The sequence below is a fragment of the Centroberyx gerrardi genome, chromosome 9, assembly GCF_048128805.1.
Source record: "Centroberyx gerrardi isolate f3 chromosome 9, fCenGer3.hap1.cur.20231027, whole genome shotgun sequence".
In the NCBI taxonomy this organism is placed as follows: domain Eukaryota; kingdom Metazoa; phylum Chordata; class Actinopteri; order Beryciformes; family Berycidae; genus Centroberyx; species Centroberyx gerrardi.
This window is the reverse complement of record NC_136005.1, coordinates 23,595,266-23,612,544: the sequence shown is the minus strand read 5'-3', so window position 1 is coordinate 23,612,544 and position 17,279 is coordinate 23,595,266. Positions and strand designations below refer to the sequence as shown.

General features: G+C 42.0%; 1 protein-coding gene across 1 annotated transcript in view; it reads left to right on the top strand.

The window, feature by feature from the left end:
• The first annotated feature begins 11,850 nt into the window (after positions 1–11,850).
• lepr (leptin receptor) overlaps positions 11,851–17,279 on the top strand; it is a 30,805-nt gene continuing 25,376 nt past the window's right edge. Inside the window, exons 1-3 of the mRNA XM_071905289.2 lie at positions 11,851–12,100; positions 15,235–15,291; positions 16,330–16,382. Of these exons, the coding sequence (XP_071761390.2) occupies positions 15,278–15,291; positions 16,330–16,382 (67 nt within the window). The 5' untranslated portion in view covers positions 11,851–12,100; positions 15,235–15,277. The remainder of the gene's footprint in view (positions 12,101–15,234; positions 15,292–16,329; positions 16,383–17,279) is intronic.

Here is a 17,279-nt window from a genome sequence, read left to right as displayed (position 1 = left end):
TCTGTGTAGGTAGTTTGAATGGTCACGGGTTTAAGCTGAGACAAATTGTTTTCATGCCATTAGCATCTGTCTATTTCTCCTTCTTTCTATCCATCTGTCTAGCTGTCTGTCTACCTGCCAGTCCTTCAGTCCCCCAAGTCAATGTTTCAGTAGCTAGCAAACTTTTTCACTGAGAAATCTGAAATGTTCGTGTAGCAACAGCTTGATTAGAAAAAGAAAAAAACACACTACACTGTATTTATGGGCTTGATATGCCAAATAAACAATTCATTCAGAACGCAATCAAACCACATTTTATTCAGGAAACATTAGAATGAAAAAACCCCAAAACAAAACAATATGAGACATCCTATGGCCCGAGCCAGGGGAGTTTGATTCATAAAGTATAAACAGTTTGTGCCGACGGAGCACTTTTAGTCAGAAAACAAAAACAAAAAAACATAGCTTCTAGACACTCAGCTGAATTGAGACGCTGTCGGCATTCATGATTCAAGCCGCTCAAATGACACTTCAGCCTCAGCCTGCGCGACCTGAGGACTTTCATTCAGAAAAATAAAGAGCAGTTGAATGACTCAAGGGGCCTATAATGACACTTTCTCCACTGCTGAGAGAGTGACTCAGGGAGAGAGCTGCCTGTGGATATTGCCAGGTGCTTGACTGATGCAAACTGCGTTATTATGAGTGGGCGGGCGCTGAATGAAAACATCATGAGCTCCTGCGCAGACATGGGAGGGCGGTTGGGGAGCGGTGGTACATTGGGGGGGAAAGTGGTGGGTGGGGATTACCAAGAAATGTGAATGCCTCGGAGCCTTGAAAGAGCTGCATGGTGCTTTTACCCCTTTAATCACCTGCCCCTGTGTGGAACCCATCTCCTGTGGTATCCCTCTGTTCTCCTCACTCTCCCTTATTACCTCCTCCAAGGAGGTTCTGTTTTCGGTGCCGTTTGTTTGTCTGTTAGCAGGATTACGGAAAAACTACTGGCCCGATTTTCATGAAACTTCGAAGGAAGAAGGGTGAAGGGGAAGGGTGTAGCATGGGCCAAGGAAGAACCCATTCAATTTTGGAGCGGATCAGGATCCGACTCACAAACAAGCAATGATAGCACGAACCTTGGCGGAGGTCTGCGCTCTCCGAGTGCCCTTCTAGTTGTGAAAGAGAATTCCCGGCCTCTTACGCTTTGTAAGCATACGGTGTGACCGCATGGTGGTTTTTCTCAATGGACGCCACTCTATCCCTTTTTTATTAATCAGTGCACGTTCTTATGCTGTCATAGTTGTTTATGCATATTTCTGTGTGTTTGCACTATAGGGTTTGGCTAATATGGGTTTTTGAAGGCTGATACCGATGCCAATATTTTTGCATTGAGGCTGTATAATACTGAAGATTATATTTTGTGCTGGAATCTTTAAATTTGATCATTTTCATCCACCAAAAATTTCCCAAAAACATTTCACGAGACACTAAAACTCTCCACTGATACCCATACAAATAGAATTCTTGGCAGCTCATTTGTCCATGTAATCTACTTTTTTTCTTGTGTTTTTCTATCAAAATCACATTATTTGTACTTCCTGGGGGAAAAAAAGTATATTTTTACTTTCTTCATGCCGTACCAGTAGGTGTATATAAAATGTCCAACCAATTACACCCCACAACCCTCCCCTCTGCCTCTCCCATCATATAAAACCTGCAACTTCACAACTCTGGCATGTCATGTTACAGTGGTGCATCTTTGGGTGTTCAACCCTGAAAACCCTGTTTCCTTTTCCCAAGACACCATATTATTGCTTGAATTATGTATTTCCTAACTTGCTACTGACTCCAGGAATAGTGATCAACTCAGTGGGTTGTCTATTAGAACAAATGAACACATGACAAAGAGTCAAGTCAACCATTCCCATACCTTCAAACTGCATGTAGAGGCATAAAAAAGGCATCCATGAGTTTGTCTGGTAAAAACAGCCAAATTCCCCCAAAACCAAACTATCCCTTTAAGTTCATTAATGGGATCAGGGAGGGGCGATTTGTTGAAATTGTTCAAATTTTGTCACACAACCCTGCAATATGTTTCAAAGCAGTTCCACAGCTGTTTCAGTGTGACAGTGTAAACGCAGCCCGGGTCTGTCGTCAGTCCCCTCGACTCCCTAGCTGCTACTTTAATGTGCCGGCTGGATGGGGATGGCTCACTAAGTCGGGACGATAAAACCTGATGACGCAAAAGCTGGGTATGGATCGCTCAAGCACTTTCTCTTCCTCTCTTTCAGCCTCTCTCTCTCTCTCTTTCAGCCTCTCTCTCTGTCTGTCTATCTCTTTCTCTCTCTTTCTGTCTCCCTCCCTCTGATTTGTTCATTCTTTCCATATTTCTTTTCTCCACGGGCTGGGAAGATGGAAAAAGAGAGAGAGAGAGAGAGAGGTACTCCTGTGTTAATTCTACATTTTCTGTACTCCGCTGTCAAGGGAGAGAAGTGAACGAGGGAAATTGTGTGTGTATGTGTGTGTGTGCGCCTGTGTGTGTGTGTGTGTGTATAAACAAGGTGGAGGTTGCGTCCCAGGGAGAGGCCATAATGACTGTGTTTTTATGAGTGACTCCATCATGCTTTAATGGTGCAGTTATGGCAGTGCAGAGAGCAAGCAGACGCTCAATACGGGGTTATCATTTCATCACAGCTTCTTTCACACACTGCTCCGGAGTGTGCTGATGTGTGTTTACAGAGAAAGACAGAGAGAGGGAGAAGGGTGTGAAAAAGAAGCAGAGAGGTAGAAAGACAGTAAAAGAAAGAAAGAAGGGACAGCAGGATGAGTGCTCATGTTGCCCCTCAAGCCCTTTTCTCTGGCCCGTTTCAAGTGTTGCATCACAGGCCTTCAGCCCGCAGCCTTGCGGTTGTCGATACCAGATGTTGTTCACAACACCCACACATCCCAACAAGCCGGCTCTTTGTGTCTTGCAGGACTGTGTTTTGTGCCAGTCGACGAGTCTTGTCCCTAATAACACCCATTAAATCTATTAGCTACCGCTGTCTTGTTAACCGCTCTGAAGCCTCTGGGTTGCACACTCAGACACACACACACACACACACACACACACACACACACTCCGTCTCTCTCTCAGTTGTGTCTTCGGTTGCGTTGGTTGGGTGGGTTTACTGGAGGGCGCTGCGTTGTACGTACGCACATGACCGTTGGCTCAGCTCCACTGGTGTTGCGACACTCAGGCGTTCCTCCATGAGAGAGCGAGAGGGAGGATGGGAAGAGGGAAAGAAGTGAGAGAAAACAATAGAGAGACTAGAAGAGGAGGGAGAAAGAGCAGGATAGTGAGAGGAAGAGTGAGGGAGAGGGCAGAGTGGTGGAGGGTTTGTGTGTCATGTACAGTAATAGGACATTTCTAAATGTCAGTGCATGGGGAAAATGAACTGGACACGTGGCTTTAGTGTTGTTTTACCATATGGTGATTTGAGCACACGCTACCTTGACTCACTCTCTCACTTCTCTCCCTTTTTCTCTCTCTTTCCCTCTGCGTCTCTGGCACTCCCTCCCTCCCTCGTCTTTCTCTCTCTCTCCCAGGAGTTGATATTTGGCAGGTGCTGCGTCTCATCTGCAGCTTTTGAATATGAGAGCGTTTCTGTTAATTTGATTAAGCAGCCATTGAAAAGTGGAAAACTACTACCTGGTTTCCCGAAATTTTGTGGAATGGGTCCAGTGTCTTAAAATGCAAATACGTTGTTTCATGCGCAAAGAAGTGAGAGACGTGTTTTCCCAGCAGGGAAGGATTACTTGGAGGAGACACGACTACAAACAGGTAGTACTTAAATAGCGTGGTGTAAAGTAAGGGTGCATTTGCGACCTGGGTTCCAGTCTCAACTCATGCACAGAACTTTTCTATTGTGAGTGAAGTTTTGATTTTCAGCCATTTTTTCTTATTTAAACCCTAACCTTGACCAAATTGCTTCAATTGCCAAACCTAATCCTAACCTTAAGTAAGGGATAATGCCCGACGAGGTGTCCTTTATCAGGAATTAATGGACGATGGGGAGGCGGGGAGGGGATGCCTCCGCGGAATACTGAATTTAGTAGGTGTCCATTATCAGGAATTAATGGACACCCTGCAGCCAATCAGAATCGAGTATTCACCCAGACCATGGTATAACCAAAGTTGTTTTGCTTGCCTAACCCTGACCGTTAGCCGAGCTTTTCATGAACTTTCATGAAGCTTTTAGTGACAAACAGGTGAAAAAGGTCCAATTCGTGCTTTTACATCTGATTTGTGGTAGAGGAATGAAATGTCCACAACACGTAATCTGCGTTTCAGAGTTCATGCTCATTTCATGAACTTTTATGACACTGTGTTGGATTATCCCAATAACGTTTCACAAATGTCAGCACGGCACACATCAGCAGGTTTTTATTGTTCTCTGGCTCCCAATCCATCGGCCTGTTTCATTTCATAGGTTTGGGCGGCATTAACCGAAATTCATGTCAGCTAGTATTTTAGCAGGCTTGGCTTTTTTGAGGTGACATCTGATCCGGTTGTGCTCTGGAAAAGAGATCAAACTTCATCAGCACACGCTGCTAATATGATTATGTAGTTGATGCACGATATAAACACACATGCACTCAAATTCAGGCTCATCCCCAGGAATTACGTCACCTTTTGTCAAAAAAATTAAAAATTGGAAAGCTGAGATGAGAGAAGCACTTTTGTAAACAGGCAGGCATATTTCCACAGAGTTGCTAGTTTGGTCCACTTTCACACCCATCCACATTAATAAAGTTTTCCCCATGCTCGACAGGCCTTGGTGTGAACAGTTGTTTCAGTGTGGCCGGAGGTTGCTGTAACCGTCTCAGTATGGCCGTGGCACACAGGGATACTCATAGTTGTGACCATGGACACGGCGCCAATGGAAACAAGAAAGATGTCTAGCACACCGACCTTCCACAAACACGAAAACACACAGAAATTACTAATACAAACCTTTTTTTTCGTATTTGCGGGAAACATGATGGAAAAAAAATCAACGTGCATGTGTTTTGAAGTGGAAAGCAGAAAAACGTGACACTCGATCTCTTGCACCTTGGAAAGTAGAAAATGAAGGCAGTAAAACAACAACCGAGCTTAGAGAGCTGTGAGGCTTATGTGGGTCAGTGTCTCACCTGCCACAACACATCCAACAAGTCTGAGGAACTCTGTAGCTTGTTCAGCCTGATAGAAGACTGCCAAGAGACTGCCAAGAGTCTGAGCGGTCAGTTTCACTAAAAGACATAAGTGGAGGGTCATTTGACTGAAGTTACACCATGAGACACAAAAGACCTACAGTATACAGAAGCGTATTGGTCCTCTCTTGCGTGTGGAAGTTGGGCTATCAGTGGGAAACTGTGGCAAACAGTCAGGTGCCGTCTACTTGAGGTGAGGAAGAACCGGGAAAAAAAACAAAGCTAGCTTAATACAGACTTGGTTTTGATTCAAGTAGTTTAGCTAGCAAGCTAGAAATATTAACGGAAACATCTTGAATCTATCAGAAGTATAAATATCCTAGTTTTAAAACGATATCACACAACTCATCCATGTTCATACTGGGTAAAAGGTGGAAACTGATCATGATGAATTCTGTCCTGGCTGTGCTACAGCATTTTTAGCTAGGTCAGCTATATAAAGACAGCTTCAAAGTCAGAAAAATATCTCTGAAATGTGATGCTCTCCATTTGTTATATCTGTTTCAGTTCAAGTACGGTTAGGTTTGATTTAAGGTAGGGTTAGGTTTGTTGTCTTTTTATTTATTTTTTTTGGTGAGGAGTTTTGGCATTTCATCCTGGCCAGGAGGTGACAACCTTTTATAGCCACACCTGCTGTCTCTCCATCACAGGTGTTGGAGCAGAGAGGTGTAGTTCTGAAATAACACACATCTACTAGCTACTTGCACAGATTTATAGCTGTGCAAACTCATGGATGCCAGAGGACAGTCTGCCTCTGGTCAGGTGGTAAATCTTCTGTGTTGTGTCTCACAGAAACCTCTTTTGACAACTAATAATTTTCCCACCTCTATGGAAGGTTTTCACCCATGGTCCATAACTAACCATTAGTCATGCATTCTGATGTCAAAATGCATGGGTGTTGAAGCAAAATGTGCTTTTCCTCCTTTTCTCCTTTGCTGAAAAGGAGAAAAGGAAACAAGATTTTTGTAGAGCAATGGTACTAATATGTTTTAATTTTTTGTTTTGTTTTTGTTTTTAAATCATGGTTGTAATATAATAAACTGTAAGAGCATATGTGTCATTGCAACAAAACCTAATGACCATCACCAGCCATAATGTCTCATCACATTATGGCCATTACTTGACATCAAAATTCAAAGCTGCTGCAGAATGTGGGCAGGGTCAAGGCAGCGATACCAAAAGAAAGTCTGATATACACGATGATGATATACAGTAAGTGTGTACTGTGTTGCCAGCACAGTAAAAGTGTTTGCCCTTTTTCAGAGGAACATCATGTATGAGGCATCCCAGGCTAAGATGTGTATCATACAATTGAGACAAGGGTTGAAATCTAGGTCAGAACCTCGCTTGAGTCGTCTTCACTCTCCCATCTCTCCTGACACTCTTCACTAGAAAAAACAATTCCATGTTTTTTCAGAGGGACTATTGAGCCAGGAGATTGAAATTCCTTTAAAATCAATCATTGTTTTCTACCTCTTGTTTGCAGTTCTCTGCCCAGTAGCATCATGATGTTATCTGCAGATGTATTCTATCATGACTTTCAACCACTGCCCTTGCTGTGCTTTCTTCTGTGTGTTGTCTTGCTTGTGGTGTCCAGTAATGAAGGAAGACAGAGACATGCATCCTTACACACTGCTGTGATAGCACAGTGTTCTACAAGCAGCCGTGTTCAGTCACATGCTGAAGGCTATGTCTCTCAATTTCCTCCCAGACAATATTCATAGGATTCATAGGATTATTTTTTTTGTGGGCTATGTCCTCATTGCCTAGAGAGATAATGTGACAGCTTGGCTATCACCTTAACTAACTGAATCAAGCTTTTGTTTCTGTATCAACATTGTGAGTAGGCTCTTTCTGAGAAATCCCCCTGGGCCCTGCCGTGTAAAAATGGCTCTCCTTGGCTCTGCACTTCAAACGGGGGAAGCCGCTCATGAATAATTAATCAGATCATGTGTGCACCCACCATCCTCATGGGAGGATTACATACCAAGAGGATGATGTCATCCTCGCAGACAGGGTGGGGTGATGTCAGCGGAGGGAATGATGTCACCTCTTCATTTTAAATGCATGGCTGATGCCGCTGCAATGTGCTTCACCTCTCTGATCACTGGAGCGTGCATTTTAACCTGAGTTCAGGCGGTGCATCTCACGTTTTCCCATCTCTTCAGTGTTGTGCTGTACAGGAGTGGGTCATATTTAGTGAGGGGGGTTTTAAGAGGAGATGAAGGAGCATTGTTGAAGGCCATGGATTGCAGGAATTTCCTTATGAGCCTTGAGTACCGGTTTTAAGTGCACATTAGTGTTTTCAAAAGACCTTTTTTAGAATCCACAGTATGTTGACTTTGTGAGTAAGGTCGGTTATTAGTGTGAGTGAAAGTGTCTGCCTGCTGAGTTTTTACACTGTAAAAAAATAAATAGCTCCTATCAAAAAATATGACATCAATGATTTTCTGCAGGTTTTTCAGTAAATCCAACATTATGTTTTGTGATTGGACTAGATGATAATTATTTGTTTTTTTCTCATCATCCCACAAAAATCTTATATTTCAAGTGTCCATCATTCATGCTGGCATAGCCTATGTCCTAGTTTTCAAAAGCAAAATAGATGACCATTCTACCAACTGAGAGAATTCAAAAGCATGGTCTTGAATTAGAGCGTAGCGTTTCTACCATTAGTCTTTTACAAGACGGGATGTTAGAAAAAGCTTTTAAATGCTGACGCAAATGGTTTTTCATTTGACTGAAGTGAGCATTCTTGCTGGCATCACACCTTTCTGAGTGTACCTGTCCCTCGCCTGGCTGTGTGTGCACACCTACACACTGCAGACCTTGGGAGGTTGTGTGGGATAGCTGATTACCCATAGAAAAGGAGAGATATATCCATTCAAAGATATAATACTTAATTGTCATGTCATCAGAGGTGATTCAGTGTAGACAAAGTTAAAAGCCGACATTTGTCACACAATAACATTCACTACATACAGTCCCACACTCCTCAATCATGCTTGATCGTCTCTTTTGCGGTTGCCCTCTGTTCCTGTGAAGAGATTCTGGATGTGATTGAATCAAACGAATGGCCAAATGCTAATAAACCCCAACAGTCACTGCGGCATACTCAGAGGATGCCATGCCAGGCTGCTGACAATAAGGAGCCAAATCCATCACTATAAAAACCAGTGGGCTGTGGAAGTGTAACGATGTGCCTCCATGATGACGCAGGTGAGGGAATCTATATGGAAATAAATCTCCTCCTTCTCCACGCACGCAAAGACGCAAATCCTTTCTACGTCATAAAGTTTGGTAGTGACGGTGAACATTCTCTCTCTCTCTCTCTCTCTCTCTCTCTCTCTCTCTCTCTCACACACACACACACACAGACATAGTTTAAATGTGACACACACAAAAATGTTTTGGGTGCAAGATCAAACTCAGGCAGTGTAAGTAGGCATTTGCGGCTAAATCAGCGATTCTATTACACTACATTATGTACTTTAAGGAATATAGCCTTTGTAAACATTAAGTAATGCTTAGGGGCGATCTGTGGAGCTTAGGGAAAAGACACATACACTATAACAAACACTTCCAATGGCATGAGACAAAGACCTATATCACGTTGGCTTGTTGGCCCGTCATTCGTTTCCATTTTTCCTGTCACTTTACACTGTGTATTATCCGATGATAGCATAAAAATAAAGCAGTAAGCAGAATTAGATATGTGGGATATTATATTGCTGCTAGAGTAAATTAACACCCCCAGTTAATTAAGATTCACACCCACAGATAGACTAGTCACTTACTTGTCATCATGATATTCACTCACATTAACGCTCATTCACTGTGAGAAAGAGAGGTAGAGAGAGAGAGAGAGATAGAGAGAGAGAGCAAATTGTCAATATCCCCATCTGAATTTTGCAGTTTAGCTTTGTTGCAATGCTAAAAATGTCAAGTGGTTCCAGTCCTTCAACATCTTTCATCAAGGTGATGAGAATTGTGCTCCTCTGAAAGGCTTCTCTTTTCCTAACCGGTGGCTAAAACTGTACTTTTTACTGTATTTTTTCTCAACCATTATTTACCAAGGCTAGGTCTAATGAGCTTACTCTCTCCACCATGCTAGCACAGAAATGAACCGTGTCTATTTCATACTGACATTCCCAGGAGCTTAGACGAGTATGAGGCTCTTATATTAAGGATGAAGAACTATTGTGTCACTATTGTGTATTGTTAACTGTCCACAAATTGAACAGAATAATCTGAAAGAAAACATTGGAGGAATGTAAAGGAATCCAGCCAAGATTAATAAAGCATGCATTTTTGGAGGAAAAGAATTGTCTGTCAGTGTTTATCATGCAACTTTCTTCAATGGTCTTTCCCAAACAGCACATCTTGGACCAAGCCAGCCTTGCTAGGATTAATGTTATCGTAATTGCAGTTTGTGCCGCCCACTGAAACACTCTCACCCCAATACTGGCTTTGTTTACATAGGGATTTATTGGCTTGAAGAGAGTTTTTCACTGATTAATGTATTGTCTGAGCTTTTGATTAATTATACAAGCAAACATGAGTTTGAGGATGTAAAAGGTTTGTTTTTATGTGTTATGTTTGTATACCCTGGTTCACAATATACCTGTGTTTTGAGTTATGATGGATGGGGCTTATTTTTGATATACTGTTCAGTATGAGCAAAACCCTTCTAGAACATGTAAATATACCCAAAATGTTGATGATCAAATAAATTGCAGATTGTATCTTTAATTCTGTTTTAATTCTGATTGGTGACTCACACTGGTGCAGGAAGCAAAGACACATTCAGCTTCTAGATGCACTTGACGACAGGGGCTGACAGGCTGAATGTATTTATTTATATGTATCAGCCGTTACATGTCAGCACTGCACATTCTGTTGCCGCAGTCTTCATTCAAATAACTGATTAATAGCCCGAGTAACTGTTTGCATTTGGAAAAGGAGGAAAGGAGGTAGGCTCGGCGGCATGGGCAGGGATCCATCATCTGGAATGAGCCAATTAGTTTTGTTCAGGACTGGAACATTTAGGTGAACTTTCATTTGGCAAAAAACAAACAAACACAGCCGTCTCTGACTTGAATGTCAGCAGTAGCCTGAGTGAGATCGGTAGACTCGTGTGTGTAGCCTACCTACAGACTCCAGTTTGCCATATGTTTGGCAAGGAATGTTTATGTGATGGACTTCTGGAACATTACTGTGTGGCTGAAGTGGGTTTCTCACAGATAATGGCATTTCCGTAGTTCCTCAGTAGTCAGCTTTTTTTTAGCACTATGGAGAGACAGAGAGAGGAGGAGAGAGAAAAACAGCCTGACGGAGAGAGAGGATGTATGTAAGAGAGGGGCTTGGAGCTTTTACTATCGTGTTGTTTTTCCTGATTCAGCATTCTTGCCAGCATTCTATTTACCATCAACAGAGAGCATGAGAGCCAACCCCCAAGAGTAATGTAAAAGAAATGATAGGTAAACAGCACATTTACATCAGCCTGTTTTTTAAAAAGTACATACCAGTGACTCTTTAGTGTATGTGTAAGTGACATAAGTGTAATGTAAGTGGATATGTGTAATTAGGCTAGGTGTCCTTACATCACTACATCAGTGATTCTGTGAGCCACTTATCCATGTGACTGTACATGTCTATAAATGTTCTGTCATGCTCTCTCTGTGCACTTATTGCATTACATGACATCATTGTTGGTGAGATCACTGCCTCCGCTTCGTGTTAGATAGCCTCGCATCATGACTATCATAATCAATACATTAAGTAAGACTCCTGAAATGGTGAAATATATAAAGGGGAAAAGAGACTCAAAAATTCGGCTTCAATACCAATAATGTAAAATTCTTGAGTAGCCGAATTTATATTGTCGGTGCCATTTTTAAAGTGATTCAGACCATAGAATATGTTATAGGCTACTAGAGAGTGCACGTGTAGCAAGGAGAGGTTAATCTTACTTGAAATGGAAGAACAGGTAACAAACCTGACGAGCTCGGGGTCACACTAGTCGACTGTCACGCTGATATTATGCTGCGTTCAAGTGCTGTTGAACATCTCGCAATTACAAGTTGTGCGCACGAGGGACCTATCAATGGTAAGTACGATTGAGAAAGTGGGAATTTCCTGATACACAAGTTCCCGAGATGTGACATTGAGGGGGTAAATAGCATGGAAGCCGTACTGATGGTAAAATCAGCGTATTTTATTATTATGTTATTATTATGCATTCTCTGTAAATAATCAGCATTATTGTATGTTTCTGTAAATTTTAGTTGTCACGTATATAACCTACTTTTGGCTAATAAATAATCAGTTACTTGCCCGATAGGCTACTTGTTTTGTCCCTTTCATTCTGCCGCTGTAAAGTAGCCTTGTGCCTATGGATTTTTTTTTTATATTGTGGAATGTTGAATGCTGGGACAAGAAGTGGCATTATATCAAGTAGGCTACGACTTGCACATTAAGGAGTAGGAGTTTACGAGGAGTCCTTGAATGCAGCATTAGCGCCTGGTGGGCTGGTCGCTGTCTGCGGAGCGGACACTCCCTCCCTCCCCATTCAGCTCTGTACTCAGCCTCAGTTCCCATGCCGAGAGCCTCACACGAGCTGAGCTTTACGTCAGGGAAACTGCAGTAACGTGTGCGTGTGTGACAGGAAAAACAACTTATTTCAGTGAGAACAGATCTCTCCGATATCACTATACCGGTAGAGCCTCAGCCATGGACACGCTTCCCTGAGAAAAGCGCGCGCGCGCACACACACACACACACCCACCCAAAGGAGTATTCAATGAGGATTCAAACTTACCTGAACTGTGTAGTTGCGCGACTTGGACAAAAGAGCTGGGACAGAAAACCACAGGAGACCTGCCGGAGCGAAGTAAGGATGCAGTCATATTCCAGATCAGTCTGTTCCCTGTTCTCGTAGTTAATCTTACCTTGTGTAATATTCTCAGATGAAGCGCTGCCAAGCTCAGGGGGCAGCATTCCTTAGATATTTCTTACAGAGGTGCGAAATGACCCTGTCCTGACGGGCTGGCAGCTTGAATGTTTTTCTTGGTACTGATAGTTTCCTTCATTTTTTTTATTTGGGTGCCACAAATGAGTTTCTATCTCACTTTACATGTTTGTTCTGTAACTGGTTCTTCTCCTTTCAGTCAAATTTTCCTGCCGCTTACTGTGCATCAACTGTAATATTCATATAGGGACTTATAGTGTGTCTGTGGTACTCATAGTGAGTTTATAGTGGTCATCTTACTTAATGGTATTTTCCGTGTCTAATGCTTTCATTATAATAATCCTATAACATTCTTATAGGGAAATGTCGTTCTGCGTTTTGATATTTGTAGGCTATAACAGCCATTCTAATTTATTATAGCATTTCTTCTTTTCATGGGGACACTTTCCCCTCACTTCTTGAAAGTGAAACTTGTCACGATGGGGATCCCCACTGGTGGGTTAAGTCATCAAACGACATGTCTCGCATTTTTGCTGTTTCTCCGTGCAGAAACTAGTGAAAAACAACTAAGAGAGCAACTAGTCAGACGTCAGGAGTATCCTGCAGCTGCAAGCCCCGGCGCGCCTGCAGTGTAGCGGGGCTGGCAGAGAGTGAGTCAGACCGGGATGAATAGTTGGGCTGGAGTCCCGTGGGCCACAGTAGAGGGGCAGAGCTTCCCCTGTACATGGAAAAACAATGGAGTTTAAGATAGTTCAGCTGATCAAGGATGTTATTGTTTCCAAAGGAGACAAGGAAATAGGGGCCAATAAGGCAGTCACACAGACATTAGCCATTCCAAAAATGCAGCACTTTAAATAGGAGACAGAAAGGTTCTTTCTGGGAAGAGCAGATCTGAGACATTTCAAACACTTGACATCCCAGCTGGCAAAGCTGTTATTGAGGCTGGTGAAATCTATCATTATAGCTCAACAAGCCTGCACCCTGATGACACTTTGAATACAAAATATCAAAATCCTAGCACTGTAGGAAATTGGATCATCATTAAAAAAATAATTAAAGATATAAGCTACACATCTTGGTTAAACCCATCTTTGGAGCTGCTGTTTCTGATAGGAATTCAACATCCAACTGGCTAACTTAATACTCTTGTGTTAACTGGGATGGTAAACATTAGATTGGTTACATCCATACATACTGTCAGCAGACAAAGAAAAATAACCTATTAGGATACAATACTGATTATAGGCTATGTAGCTAGACTTGGCTAGCTAGTGCCAGCTATAGCGCATCAGAAAGCTAATCTCGCAAGTTGGATTTTAATATTACCATATTCATATTAAATTATTTTTTATTAAATCCTGGCTTCACTCTGGGTTATGAGAATGTCGGAAAGCTAATGATTTAGTTGGTAAACCAGCAAGTAGCCTAAGCCTATAATCCTAACCTAACCATTATTATCATGAAAAAGTGGAGTGATATTATCAAAATAACACCTCACAAGCATAAAGTAACATTATATATAGATAATTCTTGATTTAAAAAAAAAAAAAAAATGTCAGATAGAACCTTTCCATTCCAAGCTCATGATGATGCTTTACAGTCGCTTAATCATAAATGTTCCTGTTCCAGTTAATGGGCATCACAGATGTTTTCTATCATTTTTCTCCCCTTTGAATATTTCTAGAGAAGTGATACACATGGCACCCTTGCTGCACAATGGGTCATCATTACGTCTCTGTGTGTTCTGTCATGGAGAGAGGGTAAATCAGTAAGGCTTGTTTTGCACACCTGGATTTGAGGACAGGTGTGTATGTGGGAAAAGACTTCATGCCCTCACCCATGCAGTCAGTCCTCATGCTGATATGGCTGCTTGACATGATGTTGTTGTTTCCAGTGGATATGCCATGGGTCACACACACACACACACACACACTACACACCACATTCACATGCATGCACACATCTACACGTGCTCACCTCACACACTCACTGACACACACACACACACACACACACACACACACACACACACTACTCAGCACATTCACATGCATGTACATGTTCGGATGTACACACACTGCAGGTGTCACCATGGCAGCGGTCCATCGTTCTGTTTTTCACTGCATGCTGTGTTTGTTGTGATCCAGCATATCAATTAATTAATAGCTGTGGTCACTGGCCTGTTTTAAACTGCAACACATCCACTACTGGGCCTTTCTGCTCTTGTTCTTTGGTGAAAATCAGAAAAACATTATCAACAGTAGTTAATACTCTTAATTGAGGCACCTTTCTAAACAACAATAGAAAAAAAGAGAAAGCACTTCACAGTGAATAAAAACATGGGCAGGAAAAGCTAGATGGAAAAAATATAATGAAGAACAATCAAGTGTAAAACAAACAAAAAAAGAAAAAAGAAGGGCAATGTTACCAAAATAAAGCGCACAATCTCTTAATTAAAGAAATGCTGGTTGGTTGGATCAGACATTCATGGTCAGACATGTTCTAGAAGAAAATACATGGTGCGTCTTTGAAGTAGCGGTGCCTCTCAGGTGGGAGAACAAAGCAAATAGCTTGTTGTTATCTAACTGAAGGCCTTGGAAATGACACACATGGTGCTGACCTGCAGACAGCAGAGGCATGGAGGAGATGGAGAAGTGATTTCACTACGATATTCCAAAGTCCCATCGCTGTGCTGCGCGCCAGAATTTGGTTTCCTTAGCCATGAATGAACAGCTGGAGTATTTTACCAGTGAAAGGATGAGAGAGTGGGAGGCGCTCTTATCAGTGAAGGACCTGCCTCTGAAATACAATTCGTCTGAGAAACCCTTTGTTGTCTAATAATGTCTCTGCTGGAAAATTGCCTCTGCCACCCTTTTATTTCCTTGCAGGTTTTAGATGGAGCGCTGTAAGTCCTCACTCCTGCTGGGGTCAGAACACAATATTGCCTCAAATCCTTGTGTGTCATCATCTCAAGCATTCCCTGAAGGCTTTTTTTTGCTTCTCTCTCTCTCTCTCTCTCTCTCTCTCTCTCTCTCTCTCTCTCTCTCTCTCCTCAGTGAGATTCATCCCAGCCAAGCCCCAGGCCATGCTCACTAAGCCATGAACACTATAATGTAAGTACTGCAGTACAACTTAAGATAAATAAGGCACAAGCCTGAATTGGCATGTATAGCTTGTAGTTATACACCACCAGTCAAAAGTTTGGACACATTTTTTCTTTATTTTTACTATTTTTCACGTTAGAATAATAGTAAAGACATCAAAACTATGTGTTGAACAAAAAGTGTTAAATCAAAACCGTCTTCTATTTTTTATTCTTTTTTAGATTCTTTAAAGTAGCCGCCCTTTGCCTTGATAGAAAGTCAAAGGCTTTGGAAAGAAATTCATACATAGACGTCAACTTTACTATTTATATTTGTCTAAGAAACAAATTTCAAGCATTTAAACATAAGCCTTTAGATCAAAATGGCTTTAAGATAATGAAAAACATAGTACATTCAATCAGGTGTGTCCAAACTTTTGACTGGTAGTGTACCTGAAAGTGTATATACATGTATGTGTGTGTGTGTGTGTGTGTGTGTGTGTTTTACAGCCCATTAGCACATGAAGACTGGTGTCAATGCAAACTAGTGTCTTCTGTCCTGTGTTGCAACGCTTCACAGGGGACATTGTATGGCAGATGAGTCATTAGGCCTGTAAAGAAGTTGGTCCACCAGTTCTTCCACTGTACTGTGGAACTGTGACTAAAGTCCCTGGCACTGGATCGCTGACAGTGGCATGTGTACCGACCGCAACTTCCACCGCTGCTTTCCCACCATATCAGCTCTCTGCAGCTCTTTAATTCACTCGACTGAAAAAATGGAGAGAGTGAGTGATTGAGAGAAAAGAGAGACAGTATCAGACAATAGCTGAGGGAGTCAAATGTTGAGGGAAGGAGTGATGGTGGGAGAGAGTGAGAGAGAGTTTGTGCTTTATACTTTTCTGTCTATGCCTACTTACTCTTTCTGTTTTTCTGTCCTTCTGTCTTTACATTTTTCTTTTGCCTCTCTCTTTCTCTCCTCTCCCTCCTCTTTTCCTCTCTCCCTGTCCATCCCTCCATATCCTGTCCTCTCTCTCTCTCTCTCTCTCTCTCTCTCTCTCTCTCTCTCCAGGGTTCGGTCCACAATGCTGACATTCCTGGTGCATATTTTCCTCGTTTCCCATGGTGAGTCCCAGCTCCGACACAGCAACCTCTATCATCTCTCAGCCGTCTGCGATGGCTTCCCCCAGGCTCTGCTAGTTTTCCGGCCTTTATAGATTAAAAAAAAAAAAAAAAACTCATTCACTGCTGCAAATAATAGATAAGCTTTCCTTACGTGGGTTTGCTTCAAAAAAACTTTCCCTTTTTTGGTGAAAATGACCATGATAGAACATAATTCTAAGAGTGAACTAAAAGCAGCATGGGGCAAATGTCCAACTCCTCTAATTTGAACAGCTCAGTGTGATATAATAAGCCTCCAATGCTCTTTCAGTTATTGTTTATTAAATGCGGTCGTGAACTGACATTTCATTACATGACATTTATTTGATACTAGGGTTTTGAAGAGGTGATACTGTACATGATGTGTAAGTCCATATAATCTCCCAGTACTGTAGAGTGAAGACCAACATGACGCATACAACAAATACCAGCTTGATTCCTTGAGATCATATAGACACACCTTATAGTAGATAGTAAAGTATATAGTAGACAGATTTTCCCTGTGTACAGCTCAGGAGGCGATAGCTGCCAATATAACAACCACAGTACACTTTAATGACAATATGGTTTATCCACCGCCAAATGTCAAACATGCAAGATGCTTCTCAGCTGGGATCAAGTCAGTAAACATCACCCATGCACAACAATGTCTTTCTGTGTCTGCCTCCCTCCCACTCTGACTCCTGTAGACAGATACAGATAGACTGTCAGCGCCTTTCAGATTGCAGCTTAACGTCTCTCAAACAGTCGTTGACATTGTGAAACTGTTTTAGGGAACAGAAAATACACATATAAAGGAGAAAGCAGAATTTTACTATCAGTGACTGGGTTCACACCACAATCATTCATCATTCTCTGGGA